At 47.8% G+C, this 24186-nt stretch overlaps 2 protein-coding genes across 3 annotated transcripts; one reads left to right on the top strand and one right to left on the bottom strand.

Moving 5' to 3' along the window:
- The first annotated feature begins 21 nt into the window (after window positions 1–21).
- Window positions 22–13031, top strand: srpk1a (SRSF protein kinase 1a). Of its 2 annotated transcripts, none has more exons than XM_086113303.1 (16): window positions 22–93; window positions 1053–1107; window positions 3854–3981; window positions 4101–4209; window positions 4313–4400; window positions 4533–4620; window positions 5845–5951; window positions 6057–6222; window positions 6301–6326; window positions 6738–6966; window positions 7329–7640; window positions 7725–7825; window positions 8689–8796; window positions 8956–9025; window positions 10161–10253; window positions 11557–13031. In XM_086113303.1, the coding sequence occupies exons 1-16, from the start codon at window positions 81–83 to the stop codon at window positions 11739–11741; spliced, it is 1878 nt and encodes a 625-aa protein (XP_085969429.1). In that variant the 5' UTR covers window positions 22–80; the 3' UTR covers window positions 11742–13031. The 2 variants fall into 2 exon arrangements, with proteins under 2 accessions (XP_085969429.1, XP_085969418.1); XM_086113292.1 differs by lacking the exon at window positions 10161–10253 and adding an exon at window positions 9938–10030.
- Window positions 13032–13064: 33 nt separating this feature from the next.
- lhfpl5b (LHFPL tetraspan subfamily member 5b) lies at window positions 13065–16818 on the bottom strand. Its single transcript, XM_086129358.1, has 3 exons — window positions 16410–16818; window positions 14572–14837; window positions 13065–13127 (listed from the first exon to the last, which is right to left on the bottom strand). The coding sequence occupies exons 1-3, from the start codon at window positions 16816–16818 to the stop codon at window positions 13065–13067; spliced, it is 738 nt and encodes a 245-aa protein (XP_085985484.1).
- Window positions 16819–24186: the final 7368 nt, after the last annotated feature.

The raw sequence follows: 24186 nt of genomic DNA, 5'->3' as shown, positions 1-24186 counted from the left end.
AGCCCTCTCGGACCTTTCATCCGTTGCGCATGCGCAGAACATTTGGTCACTGGCGCTGTGGCTAACAGCTAAGCTACAACATGGAGAGAAAAGGTAAACGTTTGCTCCACACGTTGTCTGCGAAACTCTGTGCGTCAAACGTGACGCCATATAATCGCCGCTCCACCCCGTATACGGAAAGTTTTATTGGACGCAGACGCGCGTAAATGTTTTAATCGGAACGCGTTTGTCTCGTACAGTCAGCCGCGATGAGCTAGCGTTAGCCTGCGAGGATTAGCTCGGCACAGAGAAGCTTCTCGCTCTTTCTGTGACATCCGCGATGCCTTTTTCCCCCCTCTAAATTGTTCATATTTTATATCATCACGCCATTCCTTTAGGAATTACTCGTACGCGTGTCTGAAATTTGCACTGTTAGTAACATTTGTCACCTTGGGCTGGGTACCCTGGTTGTTAGGTTTAACGCTGTAATTGCTTTACGAGTGATAAAAGATGCATAGGCGCTCGTGGTCTTCCGGTCTGAGACTGATAATAATAATAAAAATGATGGTTTATTGTCTGTGAACAAAAATTATGAAATCTAGTTTACCTTCGGGTCTAAAATAGACGAATGGTGCACGCCCCCACCCTGAAAATGTTCATACTTAGCAGCGTTACCGTAAACATACACCAAACTGGGATCCCAAATCCTTTTTTTCAATCACCAATTCCTGCATAACTGTAAAAATAAATGCCTGACAGCTCAGCGCCAACGACAACTCCCCCTTATAAAGTTACTACTTTTTGTACGCATGTCTGATTTGTACTTTATGCACAGCACTTTGGATGCAGCTGTCGTTGTTTTTAAGGCGCAAAATAAAATCAGTTTGAATTGACTCGCTTTTGAGATACACTGATAGCAATGTGACAGGATTTCCCTCCAAATAAAATCTGTCAAAATGCAAAGTGTGTTCGTAACGCCTTTGTTTTATTTTGCATCTTGAAAACCGCGAAGTAGCGAGGGATCAGTGTACTTGAATCGGCCTAAGCAAACAATTTGCATCTTATTTCCACAGTTTTGGCTCTGCAGGCGAGGAAAAAGAGGGGAAAAGCCAAGAAGACCAGCAAAAAGTGAGCTTTCTCACTGTTATTTCCTGCTCGGTGTGCCACGGTGATAGTTGCTATCCCTCAACAGCCCGCATATTTTCATCAACACTTGGATTTGATTGTATCTATTGTCATTCGGATGATTGTTTTCAAAAACCTATTGAACAGAGAGAGTCGCTCGAGGGGTTCGAATCTGACAAAAACTCTCTCTTGCCATGTTTGAGGAAGCGCTGCGTGTGAGCAAAGTTCATGATGTTCTTTGAAGCCTCCTACCACCAGTCCGCCGCAAAAAGAAAAAAAAACAGGCTTTTTTTCCCCTCCACTTCAGTCACACTACATCACAATATTCATGTAAGAAAACACCAAAGGCTCTTCCTGCTTTGGTGAGAAGCTAGGATGTCCAATTGCGTTCTTAAAAAAAAACAAAAAAACAACTGCATTTTCTGAATGTAGCATGTCAGGATCATCACCCCCCCCTGCCCCCCACACCTCTACAAACTACTTTGCTCTAATTGCAAATGACCTTCATAAAGTACCATACCGACAGTTTTAGCCCCCATCCAACCCCCCCCCCCCCCCCCCCCCCCAACTAAAGATGCAATCAATAGCGTGCGCTGGATTTCTTATGTAACAGCTCAGGCTTGGGACTGTATAAAACGCGAAAACAAAGAAGCCCATGTCGAGTGTGGTGTTCTTCCGAAAACTGCGTGCAACCCTGAGGCGGGATACATTGATGGAAGAAAGCGGCACATACAGGTAAAATACTCCACATGATCAACACGGTACGCCAGCGTTCTCCGTCCATGGCACTCGGAGAAAATCAAAGTCCCAAATGGACTGCACAGGGTTCAGTTCCTCCTTGAAGAGATGTTGGTTGGCTTTGTCGTTGTTTCTGTTCCTCAAAGAATGCGACTGATTTTGACATTTGATCATCTAGTTCTTTCTTTCTTCCACTTTTTCTTTCGGCCGGTTCAATTATCGTGAACTTTGGCAGTGATCATTTTACAGTTTGAGCCGTGCGAGTCCTGCGCGACTCGCTGTTCAGAAAAGTCTCAGTCCCATGATGCATTTAGAGAGTCCCAAATTTTGAATTCTGAAATGGTCAACTTATTCAATTGCATATGATAATAACACAAACAACAATATACATTGATAATAGGTTTATTTCTTATAAACAAATGCTGCAAAAATGTAAATAATTCAGTCATACAAGATTATTATCGCAAAAAAAACCTATCCAACTTTAGCTGCTTCCTCTGTGATATCTCTGCCATAAACATTCGCAACACTTTTTTTAACGTAACACGACTTGGCAATCGTCTGCTTTCCGCGAGGTTGAAGGCCGATCTCGTCTCGCCACGCGAGATTACTTATCGCAAGATCAAAACAACAATGGCGACGATTATCAAACTGCGATCGTCGCTGGAAAAAAAAGATTTACAATGTGCGTGTAAAATGTTTATCACGGGCGCCTCTCATGATGTCGCCGGAATGCCGGCCGCTGCGCGCTGTCCACGACACCCTAAAATAGGAACAACGCTATATTCTGAGGCCCCTACGTCGCAAATTTTTGACAGCATTGATTTACTATTCATCCATGCGCATGGTAATCAAGCGTGTAACAAGTGTAACGTTTTTATTCAACAAAATATGTCTGAGATCTCGTGCTTGACAACGAAGCTGACGTGATTGCATGAATGCTTACATCATGTCATCATTGAGCTCGTGGTTTGGTTTCCTTCCAGCTCTGGGCCTTTCCAGCAGGCTGGAGTGTGATAATTGTGCCAGGTTTAAGGTTTAATCTGCCGGGCGATCCACTTTTGTACTGGTCAGGGTTCACCGGGCAGTCCTCTGAGGAAATGACGAGCACAAACAAACAGATGCCGGATGAATGGATCAGAAAAAACAAAAAACGGCAGCATTTTTGTTGAGCCATTAACGTTTTCATCGGCTCGACTTTGGCCAGCTGCCGTAGATGAAAGAAGCCGCATTTTTTTCTTCAGTTGTAACGTTTTCAAGATCAAGGAAAGCCAAATCTTGATTCATCGTCCGTCCCTTCTTCACACGCAATCATTGTTAAATGACGCCGTCCATCCCCGGCTGTGCGAATGAAAAGTCAACTTGAGTAGCTGTTAGAGGAATCTATGAGCAAAATTGTATCATGTTTAAAGTTTCATTTAATTTGGGCACATCGAAGCGTTTGGGTGCGTATCCAGCACCCCCAAATGCCTGCACACATCTGGCCGGGGGACTGTTGAAGTCCACAATTAGCACGTCAATACAGGTGGACAACCACAGGGGAGAAGGCGACACTCGGTCACAAAAGGGGAATGAATAATTCGGGAACAGCGGTTGAGCAACAAAAGACGAGTTGAGAACACCCGTCGCGCCCAGACGACGTTGACCATCCGCAAAGTCTACAACATGCTAATTCGATGTAGACCAGCCAGAAAAGGCGCCAATGTACTGGTGGTTCAAGTTGGAAAAACAGGTAACCAATCACTACCGAGGAGCCGGACCGGGGTGCGGCATGCAAACATCGGGGGCAGTGTTTTTCTTGTATTTTGCATATGTTACAATAAAATGTCGAACTCGCGGTGGCGGGACTGAGAGTGTGATCGCGGAGCAACTAACCGTCGTTCGCTCTCAGAGATCCGCTCCCGCCGATATTGAAGACAATTTTCCTGTGTGCCGAGTCATTTCTTTAACTTTGTCCGAGAAAATCTCTGACAGTAGCTTTGGTCAAGGCGGACTTCTGGATTGTCAACAGGCTGCCGGCACATCCCAGAAGTCATCAGCAGGCCCAACACGAAGCCTCGCCCCAAGAACCGGAAGAACCCGAGGAGATTCTGGGCTCCGACGATGAAGAGCAGGAGGATCCCAACGACTATTGCAAAGGTGAGTTTGGTTGAAGCCTTCCTCCGACCTTGCCCGTGCAATTCACGCCTTGGCAGGAGGCACGTGACAGCCGAGCGTTAATATCGTCCGTGGCCCGCGAATTGCGTTTTCTCTTCCAGGTGGCTACCATCATGTCAAAGTGGGCGACCTTTACAACGGAAAGTACCATGTCATCCGGAAATTGGGCTGGGGACATTTCTCCACCGTGTGGCTCGCCCGCGACATCCAGTAGGCGACTTTGTTCTCGATTTTTCACTGCAGTCTCCGCGCCGGGATGCCTTCCGGCGGCGGCTTGGACCTTAAAGCCGTATTTTTGCTCTGTGCTTCGTAGGATGAAAAGGTTTGTTGCCATGAAGGTGGTCAAGAGTGCGGAACACTACACGGAAACGGCGGTGGATGAGATCAAACTTCTCAAGTCTGTAAGTCGATGCTTTCACGAGGGCCAAATATAAACGCACGCAACAGCGCTCATCTTTCCGTTCAGTTGCTATTTCAGCATCGCACTCGTTGTACATTAATACAAGTTTGTCAGGTTTTTTTTTTGTGCCCAGGTGAGAAACTCTGACCCTGATGATCCGAAACGGGAGATGGTTGTCCAGATGTTGGATGACTTTAAGATTTCCGGTGTCAACGGAACCCGTATCCTTAATCGCTCTTCATCACCTGTAAAGATGAGTCGACGAAAATTCTCGACCACAAAGTTCATATTTGACGCCGCCTCGCTCATTGATCTATTTATTTATCTGGAGCATTGTTTTTCTCAGGAAACCGCCTCGTCTCGCGCTTCTCCTACTGGTTATATGACCCGTCTGCGACGCACATGCGCAGTAGCTGTAACCCACCCGGGTCATCCGGGAGGTCAACGCAAGCGGTGTGGGGAAAGTAGCCAAAGTTGTTGCAGTTATATACTCACTACGATGCAAACCTGCCTTTCGTGGCAGCACGATGGGAATCCTCGATCATTTAACTCATTCAGTACCAGCCAATTCTGGACCAAGTCTGAAAAGACGTTTAAAAACGTCTTTGGGAGTGAATGAGTTAAAAGGAAGCCTTCCCTATGGAAGTAGAACATTGTACTAGTCGATCAGTAACGTTGCTTAGTCACAGAAGGGGAGTCCCACGCCGTACTTTGTGTTCATAAGCAAGGTCGCGGCGGCATTTAGCTTCCCTGGTCGTTAGTTGACGAAGTTCACGGTCTAAAGGGGTTCGTTGTCAACCAAATCGGCAAATGGAAAATGAACCGCATCAAATCGGTGAACGTTATAGAGGTGACATCGTAAACAGGCTACGTTGAAAAGGCTACACGTCGACAAACAACAATTCAGGATTACACCATTAGGACAATTTAGAGCATTCGATTCACCTACCGTGCATGTTTTTGGAATGTGGGAGGAAAACAGCGTACCCGGAGAAAACCCGCGCAGGCACGGGGACAACATGGCGAACTCCACACAGGAAGGCCGGAGCCCGGAATCGAACCCCGCACCTCTGCACTGTGAGGCGGACACTCTAACCAATCGTCCACTGTGCCACCCTCTGATTAATTTGCGCATCCCTCGAATGAATTCAAGCCGTAAGCTAACGAGGATTCTCCAAGCGTGCCTGCTTGCTGCCGAGATGCGCCGCCATTTGCATTTGATTCGATTTGTGGACGAATGGTGACTGCCGTTGATGATGACTCGACGGGCAAAATAATGGTTTGTGGCAGCTCTCGTCAGCTATCGGATTTGGATGCTTAGAACGGCGCAGGGGTGTCTTGAATGTGTGCGGGGCACAATGAAAATCTCAAAACGAACAAAGGCGTTCATTCCGGAGGAGAAGGACGTCGTCATCAGTGTTGCGATCTTAACCTCGTCTCTTCAGACGTCTGCATGGTGTTTGAGGTTTTGGGACACCACCTATTGAAGTGGATCATCAAATCCAATTACCAGGGTTTGCCACTACCCTGTGTGAAGAGCATCATTCGACAGGTCAGCCCCAATCAGAACGCACATGGTCGTCATGCGCTTTGGTTTCACATTGAACCGGCGTTGACCGAAATATCGAGAGCAATTTGGCCCCAATTTTGCCCCCAGGTTCTCCAGGGCCTGGACTACTTGCACACCAAGTGTCAGATCATCCACACAGACATCAAGCCGGAGAACATCCTGATGAGCGTGGAAGAGCCCTACGTCCGGAAGCTGGCGGCAGAAGCTGCGGAATGGCAGCGGGCGGGAGCCCCGCCTCCCTCGGGCTCCGCAAGTACGAGACGCGCTTCTGATGTCCACGCGGACGTGCCGGGCCAACGTGTTCTAACCGCTGACGTTCTCTATTTTGCAGTTAGCACCGCCCCCGCTCCAAAACAGGTAGCCTTTTTTTTTTTCTGGCTATTTCCTCTTGGGCCGTGTGTCTGCAGTTTTACAAAATGAATGCCTGAACTATGCTTACACGACGAGTTTGGGAGACTCCCGACACCTTTTTATGAGGTATGCTTGCACGAGCTGATGAGATCCGAGACCATGTTTCATGATTGTGGTCGTAGACGGATTTTGGATGAAGACGTTTCTCCTTGTGTGCAAGAGGCACGACGGCTCACGTTTGCCAAACGCAATTTTAAATTTGACTCAAGTGGCCTTGGGCGCGGGGGTGGGGGGGGGGGTTCACTTTGACTTCCATCAACCCGCGGATACCGCGTTTCCAATATTGCACCCGCCTCAACCCAAGATCACAAATGCGCGTGTCGGTTGTGACCTGGCGTGAATTTCCCTCTTCGACAGACTGTGAAAATGTCCAAAAACAAGAAAAAGAAGTTAAAAAAGAAGCAGAAGCGGCAGGCGGCCTTGCTGGAAAAGTGCATCATGGACCTGGAGGAGATGGAGAAGGTCACAGAGACGCGGGAGGACGACGAGGAGGTCGACGCGGAGCCCGACGAGTCGCCCAAGGGCCGGGCCTGCGCTCCCCTGAGGCAGCTGTCGCTGCCGGATGTGGGCAGCCAAGACGCGCAAGGTGACGAGTCGGATGCCGATGGCTGCCGGCCTCCTTTTGGGGCCTTTGCTCTAAATTCACCCCCATTTCGTGGCTTTAGATCGTTTTTGTCGGTCCTGAGGTGATATGAGTCTCGCCTTACCTCCAAAGGCGTACACCGCTAGTGTTATTCTACGTTAGAAAAGTCTCACGGCCCATCACCAAACAAAAAGGTCACAAAATGGCACATTTTCCATGGCATACCTGCTGATGTTTCGCAAGCACACACACACACACACACACACACACACTCTATCGTGGTTTGAGATCAACGATACGGCAGCCAGGGATTGTGTGCAAAGCTTATTTTTTTTTTTCTACCCCCCCTTTCCCAATGGTCCCAGAGAGCGACGCCAATGCAGACGGGTCGTCCGAGCTGAACTGCAACGGACACGCAGAGTCGGAGCGGCGACTTCCCCCGTGGAGGGAGGAAAACCGGCATAATGGAAACGCCGCGCAGAAGCAAGAGCACGCTTTCTTTAATGGGTCGGACTGTGCCGACCTCAAGGAGCAGCCGCACCCTGACGTTGAAGGGCCTCCTCGCAGCGGCGTTTCCGCCGGGCAGCTTTCCGGCAGGTTGGAGGAGGAGGAGGAGCCGGGAGAGCGCCTTTGTCGTGAGCGAGGAGAAGATGGCAGTGAGGAAATGCTCCAAAATGGTCCGGCGCCTTTCACCCTGCCGTGTCCATTCAGCCGCTCGGATAGTCTTCCGACTGCTTCCTTGTCTCTCTGCTCCGATATAGGCAAGCAAACGGCGGGATCCCTGCTGGTTAACCCCCTTGAGCCGATCAACGCGGACAAGATCAAAGTCAAGATTGCGGACCTCGGAAATGCCTGCTGGGTGGTGAGTTGTCCTCTTGTGACCCGAGGGATTTCCCCGTTACCCATCAGGCCTTCCGCACATCAACGCGCCCAGTGTCATCCAATTACCGGAATAGAACAGCTTTGGCTTCCTTCACGGGGCTGGGTGCTGCGGCCCAACCAGCAGAACCATCCCCGCTCCCCTCCCCTCATTTTCACTTCCCGAAAAAGTAAATGACTAACGTTGTTCAAATCAAGTTTTTTTTTCTTTTGTTCGATTTCTCCCGAGAGCGAAAAAGTTTCAATCAACTTCCACGGGGAGAATATATATAAAAAACATATTTTCCGCACTAAAAGGCGCACTGGATTATGAGGCGCGCTTTCAACGAATGGCCTAATTTTGTCATTTTTTTCATATATCGGACGCACCGGGTTATGAGGCGCAATCTACAATGCATCCACTAGATGGAGCTACGCTCTTTCCATTCGACTGGAGAGGCGTTCATGACCCGCCTCCGATTCCTTCAATGAAACTACGAAAATTGAAAAGAATGCATCAAAACAGAAAATCAAGCGAGGAAATCACCAAATAAATTCTATTGCCCCCCCCCCCCCTTCAGAATGAATTTTGCCATTTCCTTTGAGCGTAGCTCCAACAGAACGATCAGATGTCAGTAAACCGTAGGAGACTGGACTCTCACAGAAGTGTTTTATTTATTCCTTTGTTGTGTACTGTCGTCACAAATGAGGAAATCACCAAATAAATTCCGTAGGGGGCGCGCGTGAGACGGATGATAAGAAAAGACGGCACGGAATAGCACAAGAGCTTATAAATAAAATCTATTATTATTATTATTATTAAGAGTGTTACGTTGATGTTTGTCCACGCTTGTGCTTTGCTCTCAGCACAAGCACTTTACCGAAGACATCCAGACCCGGCAGTACCGCTCCTTAGAGGTCCTCATTGGCGCAGGTTACAGCACACCGGCGGACATCTGGAGCGCAGCCTGCATGGTAAGAGACTTGGTCTAAAATTCTCGATCCTCAACTCATGCGCTGTGACGAGGCCTTTTTTCAGCAGCGCAGCTACGGAGGAGGGAAGCGGTAGTTGTCGCCCGTCATGCTTCAACAGTCCTTGTGTTGATGGTGATGATGATGTTGTTGTCGCCTCAGGCTTTTGAACTCGCCACAGGAGACTACTTGTTCGAACCGCATTCTGGCGAAGATTATTCCAGAGATGAAGGTAGGACTCGGACGCCCCTCGTGCTCACCATTCCCTGTTGTTATTCGTGACATCTGATGGCCGTACCGAGTTCCGTGTCTCGACGTGGAATCACGTGACAGGTGCTTTCCGACGCTAATATAACAAGTGCCTGTTCATGATCGTCAGGCGGCTGATAAATGTGGAGTTTTGGGAGTTAAATTAGCCGGATTGTTGCTTCAATCGAGGGTCCCCGTGCTACTGCTTGGTGAAAGATATCAGTCGCATTACAGCTCAATTAAGAGCTCATGAAAAAAACAAAAAGAAATTGTGTGACGGGGCGTGGCCATTCCATTGACTCCTCCTCTCCCGGCACTCGACGACTGGAGACAGGCCCATCAACAGCTTCTCTTCCAACGCGGCACGCCTTCTCTCCTCCTGCTCTTCGTTTGCATTCATTTCACTTCACGCTTTTTGTCTCGACTCGATTCTGCTCCAGCATATTAAGATGCGCTCACGTCGTTTCTTTGCATGCTCCGCTGCTCTTTTTCACCCGAGACTTCCTCAACTCGCAAGTCTTTCCCCAAACATTCATTTCGTTTTCCCCACGACGCAATTAGAGATGTTTGGTTTGACATTTTGTGGATATGTGGCGGGCGAAGGGTGGGGGTGGGGGGGAGACAGACAGAGCGGAAGTGTGGCGTGTGCGGAGAGGTCAGGTGGGGCCAGGCCATTTGATCAAGTGGAATTATGGCTCGTTCCCACGCGCCCCCCCCCCCATTCTCCCTTATGAGCAGCACCCTCGTCCTGGAGTGAAAGCGCGTTGCCCGATTGCGAGGGGCTGCTTTCGCCCCGTCAGGCAGGCATTCTCCTCCATTGTCATGACCGTCTGCCATCTGCTCTCTTCTCCACCCATTTTGTCGTTGCGTCGCTTCCGACGGGCCTTGTCTCCAGACCACCTTGCTCTCATGATCGAGTTGCTCGGTGGAGTTCCTCGCCTCTATGCGCTGAGTGGGAAACACTCGCTGGAATACTTCACAAAGAAAGGTACGTCGCTATTCCGTCACTGACGCTCTCTTGTCTATGTTGTCTTTGTCTTTGTCCCCCCCCCCACCCCTCCCCTCCCCTCCCCTCCTCCCCCTCGGCAACGGGGTGTGTGTTTGTGTGTGTGGTGCAGACCACATAGCGCTGATCATTGAGCTGCTGGGGAGTGTCCCGCGTAAACTCATATTGAACGGAAAATATTCCAAGGATTTTTTCACCAAGAAAGGTAAACCAAAAACAATTGTCTTCCCAACAGTGAATTCACGATTTTTTTTTGGGGGGGGGGTGTATCTATTTATAAGTCGAGGTGTTTAGGTCATTGCGTAACTGCTAAGAGATGGTGTACAGTAATCCCTCGTTTATCGCTGTTAATGGGTGACCAAAACCACCCGCAATAAACGAAAATCCGCGAAGTAGCGACCAATTAACATATACATAAAAAATAATTGCCCCACATGGGCCTTTGCGCTCGAACAGAGCGCACTAACACACACACAAACAAACACACACACACACATACTCAGGCCAGCGATCCCTCGCGTGCAGCAGACTCTTTATGATTAGTCAATTAACGCTGATTAGACAATTAAGGATGGAAGAGACCTGCTTTTGTTCTTATAAGCCTCCTATCTCTCTCTCTCTCCTGCCACACACACACACAGCCAGGTGCACGCGCACACAGAGCAGCATGTAAACAACACTTAGACACTGATTAAAGATCAAAGAGTAACCCACGTGATAAGACAGAAAGAAGAAGCACAGCCAATCAACATGGCTTTACATCTTCCCCCCCACCCTACATGTACTGTATATGTTGCTCTATGTGGAGCTATAAGGAAATTTGGAGCTTTTCTTCCAGGATCTTTCCTCTTGAGAACTTTTTATTTCATTTTTATCTTTCATCACTTTCATTGGTTTTGATTTCATCTTTAATCAATTCAATTATTTTTCTTATTTGAAATGTTTCTTGGGTTTTTTTTGGGGGGGGGGGGTATAGTTATTGACAAATAGGAAATGCGTAGATTGTGATTAGCAAAGCCCCGCTCGACAAATTGTTTAGTTCATCTATCTTTAAGTTGACCAGTTTAAGTGGACTTTTTCAAAGTTCTTATTTCAAATGAAATGTTATATTTAAAAATAAGATGACTTTAAATTCAGCCTTTCTCCTCTTATTTTGAAAGGTTCTAAGAATATATTGACCATTATGAGGTACTTCTATGGTGATGGGCTTTTTGAGAGGTTCCTTTTTTCTTTGACCTATAAAAGCTTGCGCAATGAGTTTCAAGATAGGGCAATGATGTTTCACCCCCCCCCCCCCCCCCCCCCCCCAAGAAAATTGAAATAAATGGCCAGTTGATGAACCCTTCATTCATAAAAACGACTCTAAAATTGTGAATGATCCGCGGGACTCGACTTTGCCAGGCTCCAGCGAAAGACTTGGAGCAACTTTGCCACCCAAAAAGACCCCCCCCCCCCCCCCCCCATTAAACCATACCTGAAAATGTCAACTCTGTCAATTGTGCCCGCAGGGGACCTGAAGCACATCACCAAACTGAAGCCGTGGGGGCTGCTGGAGGTGCTGGTGGACAAGTACGCGTGGCCCCGACAAGAGGCCGAGTGCTTTGCCGACTTCCTGCTCCCCATGCTGGAGCTGGTCCCCGACAAGCGAGCCACGGCGGCTGAGTGCCTGCGCCACCCGTGGCTGGCCCGCTAGTGGACCCCCCCCCCCACCCCACCCCACACCCTCTCCCCTCTCCCTTCCCTTCCAAACTCTCTCCGGAGAATGCAACAGATCACTTTTCCAGTTTGGGCATATCATCCGAGTATTTATTTCTCTTGTCGTTCTTTGCGCATACGTTCGCGGGTTCTTCTCTTGAGCGCGATGGGGATGTTCCTCAGTTGGCTTCAACTGCTGTACCCGAGCGGGGGGGGGGGGGGGGCGTTCTTGTTCCGCCGGTGACTCCTCCTCCGTCTGTCCGACTCGTGCACTAAAACCGACCCCCGACAGACCACAGGATATGTAGCCGCGTCCCCGCCGCTTCATGAGCGCTCCCGCGCTTTCCTTTCCTTTTTACTCGCTCTTTTATCTTCTGTTCGACATGTATAATACGTACACATTTTTGTATTTGTGAAGAAGGCGTAGGAAATTGCACAAGGGGGGGGGGGGGGGGGGTTGGCGCGTACGCCGCCGCCAGGAACGGTCTGGCGGGATTTTTCCAGCCGGACGGATGTGGTGAGACGCGGGTGTCTTGTCTGTCGATGCACATACGTAAGCATCAGCACAGGTTTGGATGCTGCGTAATCGCTTGAGAACGATGACAATAATAATAATAATAATAGATGCAATCGTTTTGCAAATCCCTTTCCACCTCCCGTCATTCGAGCAAGCGCACGCGAGTCGGCTCGACGAATGCGCTTGTACGGCATTCCCCTTGATGTGGACTCACTCGGAAAGGATTTGCTAATAGAATTTTCCATCGGATGCTGATATTCGAGAAAAGTGCTTCCCAACCCATATCGAGTCAAGGCACATATTTTATATTAGGAAAAAAAAAAAGAAAAATATCTCACGGCAGACCACCATAGGGAGTCGTGCCTGTCACGATCCATTTCTGCCATACGTACTGTAGATCGTTCAAACACGCATGATTTCGGGTCAATTTCATGAATTGTTCTACACCGACACAATTTAGGAATCGAGTGCAACAGGAAGCCGCAAATAAACAAACAAACGCAAAGCTTAACGAAAAAAAACCCCTGAAAATAATTGTATATATATCTGTACCAAAGAATTTGCCTTTCTATAAATATATATGACAGTTCTGTACAGTTTCTAACAAATGTTATATCTTCGCTAAAGCGATTTAGCTGGGTAGCCGTGTTTTAATAAATGGACGGAAGATGTTTGTGCTTGGTTGTATCGTGTGGCCAACGAGTACATTTGTGCGGGTGGGTGAACTCAAACTTACAAACTCAACCTAGAATAAAAATGTTCCATACCGCACCGGTTTTGCTGACATTTTCTGTTCAAAAGCTGTCACGCCTCTGCACTGTTTGTTTGCATCTCTGATCTTCCGTATGCAGGCTCGTCAGGGGTTTTCTGTGAAGTATGAAAGAAAAAAAAAATTTAGAATTAAGGCCGCTTCTTCTACTCAACAAATTCATTCTGTCATTGAACATTTTTGGTCGTGGTGGTGTGAAATCACTGTCACACATTTGTTGCGGTGTTGAGTGTACTCGGGCGATAACCAGACTGAGGACAGCAGGAAAAACTCCACGGCGATGATGGTGGAATACCGTATTGGCCCGAATATAAGACGACCCCCTCTTTTTCAAGATTCAAGTTTGAAAAAAGACTTTTTGAACACCAAATTAATTTTTACAGAAAATAATGACAGTACATCTGAAACAAATGATTCTAACAATATATTTGAGAGAAAGCATGTTTTTTTTTGCCTCATTCAAATCTTAATATCTGAACATTTAAATATGTAAACTAAAGTGCAATCACATTGGTAAATGCATGGCTTCTGGTTTTTTAAATGTAAATGACATCATAACTTTCCCTCAGCTGCCGGTTAACCTGGCCGATCTTCGACCCACGTTTCTCCAGATTGTCGCTACGTTTCTCCATTTTCTGTTTTCTATTATTTTCTTCTCTTTTCTTTCTTACCGCTATTTTTTTTTCTTCTTTGTCGTGCTACCGCTAATTTTATTTTTATTCTTTGTGACGGGTTCGCCTTGGCCCTGGGGAGTCAAGTTCAGCATTCGCTTCAATGATATCTGGCGCCATCTAGCGTCGTGAAATGGGAATAATGTCTAGACCCGAGTATAAAACGACCCCCACTTTTTCAGTCTTATTTCAATGCAAAAAACACCGTCTTATATTCGGGCCAATACGGTACTTGCTAGCGGCGCGGCAGACAAAGCACCAACCCAGTTAGGATCCAGGATGCCTCACTCACCCTCGGAGTGCAGGCGTATTATTCAGTAGCTGCATTCGATACATCTTTGTAAGTATTGACATTTTCAAATGAATCCGTGACAGCATTCATAGGAAATCGCAATGTTCGCAATGTGAACCTGGTGCCGGTGCGCCCTCATTGACAAAAATCCAGACGTCGTTGCATCAAGCCTAAAATCGGTTGATGTACTTTTATTCATTGACTTCACCGTGGATAGATGAGAACAAAGCCCATTTTTGGATTGATTTTCTGAAATTGGTTGAGCCGTATTCTTGTTTGCGAAGTTCATTTAAAACATTTGAGTAGCAGTGCGATGGGGACTCAAGACGGTCGTGCAGTTAGATTCACACTCGTATTACATTTTGAAGTTTAAGAAATGTAATTAAAAATAAAACGGTGTCATCAGTGATCGCAACAATTCATATTTTGAGTTTGCTGCAGGGATTTGTAATCGTACAGCCTGGAGGTTAAAATCTGTCCCACTAATTTCCGATCGATCAGCGATTGCACTGCATCGGCTAAAGTTGACCGATGACGACGCCAAAGTGAAAGGCGTCTTTTGGCCCCCCTTCCGCTGACCCCCGCCCGGTGAGACACTAGTTCCTTACCTGCACCCTCTGCCACAAAGTCCTCTGGCAGCAGTTTGTCCTGCCGGTTTCCCAGCGTGAAGGAGAGAAAGGCCAGCAGGAGAGCGTCCAGGATGCTGATAATGGCCAAGATGTAGGCCCAGCGCACCGTGCACTTCCCCAGGCTGTACTTGTCCGTCCGCTGGCCGCACATTCGCTTGACCTCGGGGGCATCCCAGCCATCGGGGTAGATCATGCAGCCCATCACCATCAAAATGGCTGCAAAGGAAAAACAAACCAAAAACTTCCATGTTAATGGAACACTCTAAATTGTCTCGAAGTGCGAGTGCGGATGGTTGTTGGTCTTTGTGTTCCCTGCAATTGGCAGGTGACTGGTTCAGGGTGTCCCCCGGCTACTCAACTCGTGTATTTACAGTATATTGAAAACGACTAGCGCTGTGTACAAAGTGCTGTACATGGAGCGAATATCATTGATACAACAATAAACACTATCACAACAAATTAGTCACAAAGACAGTAGAAATCAGTCGTAAAACTAAAAATCAAGTCTGAGTCAAAAGCCAAAGACTAGAAATGAGTTTAACGAGCTTACTGCCCGAAGACAGCTGGGAGAGGCTCCGTCAAAAGAAGCGGATTGGAAAATGGACGGACGAGTCGGGAAATCTCCCGAATCTATTTAAGTTTCATCCACAGGAGGGCGCTGTTTGTTCGTCAAACGAAGTAGCATTTGTACAATTGTAACAAGGCTTTAAAAAAAATCCGCATTTTGCTTTTCAGCTTGGTGGCTTCCAGTGTTGGCATTCTGGCATTGTCGCAGGTGCAAATGCGCCGCTCAAGCCACACCTGATCAGGTGACTGACATGTAACTAAAACCGTCGATCGAGGTGTCTGAAACCAGATGCACAAAACTCAACCTGCAACAAGAGCCCAACACGCCCAGTTCTCGGTTTCATCGCCAAAGACACGATTGATGGTGCCAGAATACAATCTCAACTCACTCAGGCTCAGAAAGGATTGGATAAACTTTATTGTCAAATGTACTGTATGTGTAGCATACAGCACAGATGAAATTTCTTCCCTCTCAACATAAAACGAGAGGAGCCGCTGCGGTGTCCGCACCGCTATCAAAAGAAAAGTTAACAAAAAAAAAAAAGACCAAATACTCCAAAACAACACATGAGATGCTGCTCTTGGTTGAAATATCAAGGTTAGTGTCATGGAAATGGAAATGAACATTACATTGCATCTTAAAACCAAGAGTGCCACTTCGCGGCGTCAAAAACTGTCACGAGTGCTTTCATGAAGCTTCACTTCCACACCCAGTTCGAATGTGTTGTCGTTGCTACGCTGCCCACCTGATTTGGAGGCGAATACCCTCAAATGAAAGCCCACAGTCTGCACTTCAAGCGCATCTCGATGGCTTCATTTCAAATCCATATGGTGGTGTTGCGCAAAGTTACAATGCTGAAATGGCGTCTTCAAATGTGTTGACTCAACTCGGTATTCTCTCACAGGGGCCAAGGCTGAACCGGATCACGTCCCCGCTGACTGCTCGTCAGGTGAAAGGTGAGGTTGACCGAGGACCAGTCGCCAAATTGCAGGGGCCAAACAAAGAAAATGGAATAATTTGGAATCTTGGATGAAGCGAATACACACGTGGAATGAAGCCGGAGTACCAAGGGGGGGGAGAGCTCACGACATGCGGATGCTAGACAGAAAGGAAGACCACAAGGTGCCCTGTGCCCGAACCACGCGGTCCAAGTCCACATGAAATAAGAGTCAAATGATAACTTCTCTTTTTTTTTTTTTCATCGAAACTTTGCGCCTTACCGGCGGCCAGCTGCATCCAGGCGCAGATCTTGTAGACGCTGCCGGCGTTGCAAAAGAAGAAGAGGCCGAAGCACACCGTGGTGGCCGCCGTCAGCAGCATGGACGCGGCCATGAAGAACGTGGCGGCGCGGAAGGCCGGCGACGGGATGGAACCCAAGTCCAGCGGGCCGCCCTTGCAGATGAGCTCGGAGGTGAGCGCGTTGCCCACGCAGTAGCGGAAGAGGCCCAAGTGGCCCGCCTGTGGCGTGTCGACGCCGTCGCCGATCCAGAAGGGCTGGATGAACACCACCGCCGTGATGATGACCAGGCACACGCTGAACACGGCCCACAGGACGCCGATGGCCCGGGAGTTCCTCACGTAGTTGGTGTGGTAGATGCCGGCCGCCTCCCGGGCTGGAAGCAGGTCCATCGTCGGCGAGGTTCGGCCTTTTCGAGGGTCAGTCGCTCGCGCGCCTCTTGCGTCGGCGGCTGCCTTGGGTGGAGTGAACCCGCGGCGGAGTCGGCTTTCAAAAGGCGTGACGTTGCCGTGGGGATATTATGCGCGTGTGGGCTGAGTTGGGTTGCGTTCACGTGGGGCGAAATGGAGGCGGTGGGGGCGGGGGGGTACTGATTAGTTTGGTTATTAGATGTGAATATGTGTGAGAGAGAGAGACTGTGTGTGTGAGTTCACTTGTGCGCCAGTGTGATTTTTGTACTGCTGCGGCATGTCTGCTTGTGTGTGTTGCGTGTGTGTGTTGCATGGAGGTTTGTGAATGTGAAGCGGCGAACAAAATGATCGCAAAATCTCAACGTTATTTCCGACACGTGACAATTTGAGGCGGCCCGGTAGTCCAGTGGTTAGTTAGCACGTCGACTTCACAGTCAATTCCAGCTCCGGCCTCCCTTTGTGGAGTTTGCATGTTCTCCCCGGGCCTGCGTGGGTTTTCTCCGGGTGCTCTGGTTTCCTCCCAGGTTCCAAAAACATGCATGGCAGTCTAATTAAATACTCCAAATTGTCCCTCGGTGTGAGTGTGAGCGCCCATGGTTGTTCGTCTCTGTGTGCCCTGCGATTAGCTGGCAAGCGGTTCAGGGTGTCCCCCGCCTACTGCCTGAAGATGGCTGGGATAGGCTCCGGCGCCGCCCCCCCGCGACCCTAGTGAGAATTAAGCGGTTCGGAAAATGGAGGGACGGATGACAATTTGACATTTCGGTCCAGATTTTAGCAAGGATGGTGCAGGTTGACACACCCGATTTGCTTTCGCGGGCCCCTTCAAATGACGCGGCGGGCCGGATCTGGCCCCCGGGCCTTGAATTTGACCCCCGTGGTCTAACGCAGCTCTCCCCATCACGTGCTCTTCTTTGTCTTCTGACTCTTTCCAAGAAGACAAGAGGACACGGTGTGTCGCGCGTTCCAAAAAAGGTTTGCTGCATTTGCTTATCCAACTAATGTCCAATTTGTTCACGCGATTGATAGCAAGACACAAGTGATCATGTTGTGCATACTTTTTACTCTTTTGTGGCCAAAGATGAAAATATCGTGGCCTCAATTTACCCCCCCCCCCCCTCCCCCACTCCCCATCTCATGTCGGCGGCTTTCCCTTGGAAAGTTTCTCCACTTATCAGGCTCCCTTTTCTGTTTTGAGAGAGCAAGAAGCCAACCTCTCTCGCCTTTGCCCTTTTCCTTCGTTTGCCGTTTTTTGGGGGTCCAACAGGGGGCAGTGTTGTTACACCTCTCCGCCGATCAGCCAAGCCGCGGGCGTTCCTGTTGAGTTTGTTGAATACAAAGCAGCGGTAGAAGCATGAAAGAAAGATCTCGGCTGTGCACGCAGAGTGCAGGCCTCATCAACCGAGGAAGTGAAAGCGCGAAAGCACGCCAACGACACTAGCTAGCCAGCGTTTGTGTGTCAAATGTAGTTTCACATCCACTGAGAAGAAGGCCCTCACAAGCGTTCTGCTGCCCAGTGTTGCCGTCGGACTTTAGTCATTGATTTTCTCCAAAGAAGTGCCAAGCTAGCGCCTTTCAGTTCAAGAGCGTGGCTTGGAAAGAGCTCAAGATCAGGTGGGAGGTTTTTCTCGCTCTCGCACAAGCCGTCGTGGGCGCGACCGTCACGTTCGGCTGCGCGCTCGAAAATGAAATCCATCGCCGCTGTCGGGAGAGCCGCGGCGACGACGACCGCTTCAAGAGAGATGCGCCACAGGTCGTCGTAGTGGACAGAAAAAAAGATGTCATTCAGCTCAACCCGAAGACTGTGCGGAGAGCAGAGCTGCGTCTTTTCATGCCGTGCAATCAAACTCATTTCCACATCAGCAATATCCAAGTGAGATCTTGAAAAATCGCTGTGACATTTGTGGGCGTGTCATTCTTTTAAACGGCTCCGTTGGGGTGCGCGATCAGAAGCGATTCGCAAGCTGAGCCGTTTGGTTTTTTTGGTATGGCTTTTGGCGACATTGAAGCAATCTGGTCAAGCGTTACAAAATGTAAATCGCAATGGTAGAAAAATAACACTTGCTTAAAACTTGGGTGTTGGAGCCCGGAACAGGCCTGGAAAAAATTGTGAAGCAAAGAGTGGCGACCCTGCCCCTGCCTGCCACGTCGCGAGACTTCAGAGTGAAGGAGAAACGAGTCAATCTCTCGAATGCCTTCTGCAATGCTTTATGAATCGGAAATCGGTCAAATCAAACATCATCCATTTCTGTGACTTAGATGAAGATCCAATCACATTTTATGACCGATTCATTCAGAAATTAAAGTGAAGGCGTTTTTAGCCGAAAACCCCCCCGACCATGGATAGTAAGGGGTTTTTCGACGAAAAAAACGACCATGTATAGTAAGCCGTTTTTAGCCGAAAAAATGACCATGTATGGTAAGGCGTTTTAACCCGAAAAAAACGACCATGTACAGTAAGGCGTTTTTAGCCGAAAAAAACGACCATGTTTAGTAAGGCGTTTTTAGCCGAAAAAAACGATCATGTATAGTAAGCCGTTTTTAGCCGAAAAAATGACCATGTATGGTAAGGCGTTTTAACCCGAAAAAAACGACCATGTACAGTAAGGCGTTTTTAGCCGAAAAAAACGACCATGTTTAGTAAGGCGTTTTTAGCCGAAAAAAACGATCATGTATAGTAAGGCGATTTTAGCCGAAAAAAACGACCATGTTTAGTAAGGCGCTTTTAGCCGAAAAAAACGACCATGTATAGTAAGGCGTTTTTAGCCGAAAACCCCCCCGACCATGGATAGTAAGGCGTTTTAACAAAAAAAACCCCGAACATGTATAGTAACGTGTTTTTAGCCGAAAAAAAGGACCATGTGTAGTAAGCTGTTTTTCGACGAAAAAAACCGACCATGAATAGTAAGCCGTTTTTAGCCCAAAAAAACGACCATGTATAGTAAGCCGTTTTTAGCTGAAAAAAACCCGACGATGTTTAGTAAGGCGTTTTTAGCCCAAAAAACTACCACGTATAATAAGGCGTTTTTAGCCCAAAAAAACAACGATAGATAGGAAGGTTGTTTGTGAATTGTTCCTTGGTGTGAGTGCAAAGATATGTCTGGAGAAGAGGATCAGAAAATGGATGGCCACGCTTGTTTCTGAAAACACACAAGAAGCCCAGAGCCGGAATCGAACCCTGCACCTCTGCACTGCGACGCAGACACACTAACCATTCGACTACCAGGCCACCATGAACGCTTCACATAGTTCCGATACAAGACACTTTTTTTTCAAAATACAAGCGCATGAATAGCTTTTTTTTGTCTGTTGGAAGGCATTTTTCACAATAAAAAACGACCATTTATATAACAAGGCGTTTTTTTACAGCCAAAAAGACGACCATGTATTGTCAGGTGTTTTGTTAATTGTTAATTGGTGTGAATGAGAGCGAAAAAATGGAAGGCCCCATGTGATTTTGAGAACACACAAATCGCCAGAGCTGGAATTGAACCTAGGACCTCCACACGGGGATACAGACCCACTTACCACTCGACTAGCTGGCTGGACATGAGCACTTGACATTAGGGGTGTTCACACGGCAAGATTTGGTCCGGTGCTACGCCGGGGCTGCCCCAGTAGAACGTTCACACGTGCAAATTAGCTCCGGCATAGCCCCGGAAAACAGCTTACACCGGACCAAATTTGATCCACCTCAAGGAGGTGGTTTAAAAATTTGCTCCGGAGCAAATGCTTGTTAGCGAAGCAGCACCGGTGTAAATTTGCACGTGTGAACGCAACTGGGTTAAATTTGGTCCAGAGCAAATGCTTGTGAAGAATTTACGTACGGCGAGAATGCGTTGCTTTCGCGCTCTGTCGGACTTCCGTCATGTGTTTGTTTAATAACGACACAAGACTTGGCTGGTAATATCTTTCCTTTTGTATGAGACTGGACTGTCTCGGAGTTGTTTGTGTAATTTGTTCCTTTGTTGTGTTCACAACCCCCCGCCCCCCATATAATTTATTTTGTGATTTCCTCTCTTGATTTTCTGTCTGGCGCATTACGTATTTGCTTTTCTGAGTGTCATTGAAGTCATCGTTGATTTACGTTTTCGGGGGCGGTCACTCTCGAGCAGAAGGCACGGAGACCGAGAAGGAGAAGGACGTGCCTGTCCAGCAGTCGCTTGAGTTGTGTATACTGTGCGTTTTAAAAGAACCAACACGACAGCTCATTTGTTTTCTGTCATTTTGCTCCGCTGCAGAAACTGCCGTGTGAACGCAAGTGGGGCTGCACCGACGCTGTGCCGGTGCAGACACGCTCAGCGGCTTTGTACGTGTGAACGCTCCACACAATTTGCTGCGGTGCAAAATATATCGCAACAAAATGCATCGGTGCAGCGCCGGAGCAAATGTGTGCCGTGTGAACACCACTTAAGTCTCAATATGACACATGGTCTTTTTTTTCAAGACACCATGCCTCGGCTTTTTTTTTCTTTGTAAAGAAAGGCGTTTTTCACAATAAAAAACAACCATGTCCAAAAAGGAGTATTTTTGCAGAAAAAAATGCTGATATATCGTTTGGCATTTTGTGAATTGTTCCTTGGTGTGAGTGAGAGCGTTAAGACAATAAAAAAAAGGATGGCCACAAATGCTTTTGACAACACACAAATGGACTGAGCCAGAATTGAACCCTGCACCTCTTCATTGGGACGCAGACGCACAAACCACTTTACTAACAGGGGTGTAATGAACATCACGCGTAAACCCTATGTGAGAACGCAAGGCTTTTTTAGCCGAAAAAAACGACCATGTATAGTAAGGCGTTTTCAGCGCAAAAAACGACCATGTATAGTAACGCGTTTTTAGCCGAAAAAAACGACCATGTATAGTAAGGCGTTTTTAGCCGAAAAAAAACGACCATGTTTAGTAAGATGTTTTTAGCCGAAAAAAACGAGGAGGCCACAGAGCTACGAGGAAGTGTGAGTTGCTACGCATTGCAGAGCATTGCAGAGCGGAAAGAAGGAGCAGCAACAGCAAAGTCAACATTTCTCTCGTGTGAAGCTTTCCCACATTTGAAAGTAAAGAACAGAGCGAAACATGGTGGCAGCGCGTGTGTAGAAATTGGCAACGTGAAGAGGGGGTTGGACGAAACGCTAGCTCGTTAGCACGGAAGCTAACCGCGGACGTTAGCACGGAAGCTAATTGCGAAAAGTCGCTACGCAGCTGGAACCCATCACCAGAGACCAACCAGCCGAACGCCAGCGAGCGTGAGGGAGCCGCAACCCCACTTGCCACGTTAGAAACACCCAGCAGCAAGCCCACTGGACACGTCACAAACTAGCATACAACTGGCTAGCAACGAGATCCGACAAAATGCCACCCAAACAGAAGCAAGACACAAAGCAGGATGAGGATTTCCTGACCCTCACTCAAGTAAACGAATTACTCCAGCAACAAAAAGAGCTTTTTACGGCGCTCTTGCAACAACAACAGGAAAATTTCAAAGGATTTGTCAAGATGATAATAGACTCAACAAACTCACGACTTGACACTTTTACCAGGGAAGTCCAAGAAATAAAAACCAGCATCAACTTTACCCAAAAAGAGGTAGACGACATTAAAAAAAATCTAATCTGTCAAACTGGCCATTCCAAAGACATGCAAACAGAATTCTACAAAATATGTGACGGCATGCTTGTATTAACAGACAAGATGGACTACTTGGAAGGACAGTCAAGAAGAAACAACTTGGTAATTGATGGAATTGAGGAAAAACCGGGAGAAACGTGGACTGAAACAGAGGAAAAAGTTCAAAAAATCCTCAAGGAGAAGCTGCTGATACAGGGGCAAATTGAGGTGGAGAGAGCTCACCGCACAGGAAGACAAGAACCTGGAAGACCTCGTCCGAGGCCAGTTGTGGTGAAATTTCTCAAATACAAGGACAGATCAAGGATCCTACAAAAAGCAAAATACTTAAAAGGCTCCAACATCTACATCAACGAAGACTTTACAGATGCCGTACGACAAAAAAGAAAAGAGCTCCTCCCAAAATTAAAAGCTGCACGTGACAGAGGGGAAACTGCCTACTTAAGACATGACAAACTTATCGTCCACCCCCGCACCAGTACTCCAACACAACAGGCTCGAGTTCAACACCATCAAGCAGCATACTGAGAATTATTCACCACCCGAAGATATAAACTCTGACCCTACTGAAGCAGGAAATTCACATACCAAAAACATGGACTTCGAACCCTTTGATGACCCTTCCAACCCTTTGATGACTTCCAACCCTACTGACCACAAGATATTTGACCCTGAGAACAACTTGGACCCGGACAATAACTTTTTCAAGACCAACCGACCGCGAGGGAGCCAGCGACGACCGACCGTGAGGGAGCCAGTGATGACCGCGAGGAAGCCAGCGACGACTGCAGGGAAGCAAGCGACCGCGAGGAAGCCGGGAGACAACCAGCCAGCGACCACCGCGAGGGAGCCAGCGACGACCGCAAGGGAGCCAGAGACGACCGAGAGGAAACCAGCGACGACTGCAGGGGAGCCAGTGACCGCGAGGGAGCCGGGAGACAGCGAGCCTGAGGGAGCCGGGAGACAACCAGCCAGCGCGCGTGAGAGAGCCGGGAGGCAGCCAGCCAGCGAGCGTGAGGGAGTCGGCGACGACCGCAAGGGAGCCAGCGACCACGAGGGACCCAGAAGACGTCCAGCCAGCAACCGCGAGGGAGCCAGTGATGACGGCGAGAGAGCGAGCGACGACAGCGAGGGAACCAACGACGACCGCGAGGGAGCCAGCGACGACCGCGTGGGAGCGGGAAATTCACATCCCAAAAACATGGACTTCCAACCCTTTGAAGATATTGACTATAAGCCATTCGATCCCGAGAACAATTTGGACCCAGACAACAACTTCTTCCAGAACAAACAAAGGGTAACAAACTCTGACTATTACCTGGATGAACAATTCAACACTAATATAAAATTGGAAAATGCACTTTCAGTAATACACTTAAACAGTAGAAGTCTCTATAAAAACTTCACAAAAATCAAAGAATACCTGACTAAATTCAATAAATTTAAAATAATTGCCATATCAGAAACTTGGCTTGATGAAGATAAAACAACTGAAATGGAAATAGAAGGTTATGAAATGTTTGCAACTAATAGGGAAAACAAAAAAGGAGGGGGGGTTGCAATATATGTAGACAAAGCACTTAAATGCAGTAAAATCGAGAGATTGACAAACACAATAGAAAACCTAATGGAATGTCTAACCATTGAAATACATAATAAAAAGGCATCAAATATCATCATAAGTTGCATCTATAGGACACCAGGATCATGTATTGACACATTCAATAA

Source organism: Hippocampus guttulatus, chromosome 1 (genome assembly GCF_054856545.1).
Source record: "Hippocampus guttulatus isolate MCC_2025c chromosome 1, RoL_Hgut_1.0, whole genome shotgun sequence".
Classification (NCBI taxonomy): domain Eukaryota; kingdom Metazoa; phylum Chordata; class Actinopteri; order Syngnathiformes; family Syngnathidae; genus Hippocampus; species Hippocampus guttulatus.
Note: the sequence above shows the minus strand (reverse complement) of the source record. Positions and strands in the feature narration are given on the sequence as shown.

Coding starts and splice junctions, on each gene's coding strand:
- srpk1a (XM_086113303.1), top strand. Junction 4,621..5,844: donor TTCCGGTGTCAACGGAACCC/GTATCCTTAATC, acceptor TCGTCTCTTCAG/ACGTCTGCATGGTGTTTGAG. Junction 6,223..6,300: donor GCCTCCCTCGGGCTCCGCAA/GTACGAGACGCG, acceptor TCTATTTTGCAG/TTAGCACCGCCCCCGCTCCA.
- lhfpl5b (XM_086129358.1), bottom strand. CDS start 16,818: ATGGACCTGCTTCCAGCCCGGGAGGCGGCCGGCATCTACCACACCAAC. Junction 14,838..16,409: donor CTGGATGCAGCTGGCCGCCG/GTAAGGCGCAAA, acceptor TTTCCTTTGCAG/CCATTTTGATGGTGATGGGC. Junction 13,128..14,571: donor TAGTGTCTCACCGGGCGGGG/GTCAGCGGAAGG, acceptor CATACTTCACAG/AAAACCCCTGACGAGCCTGC.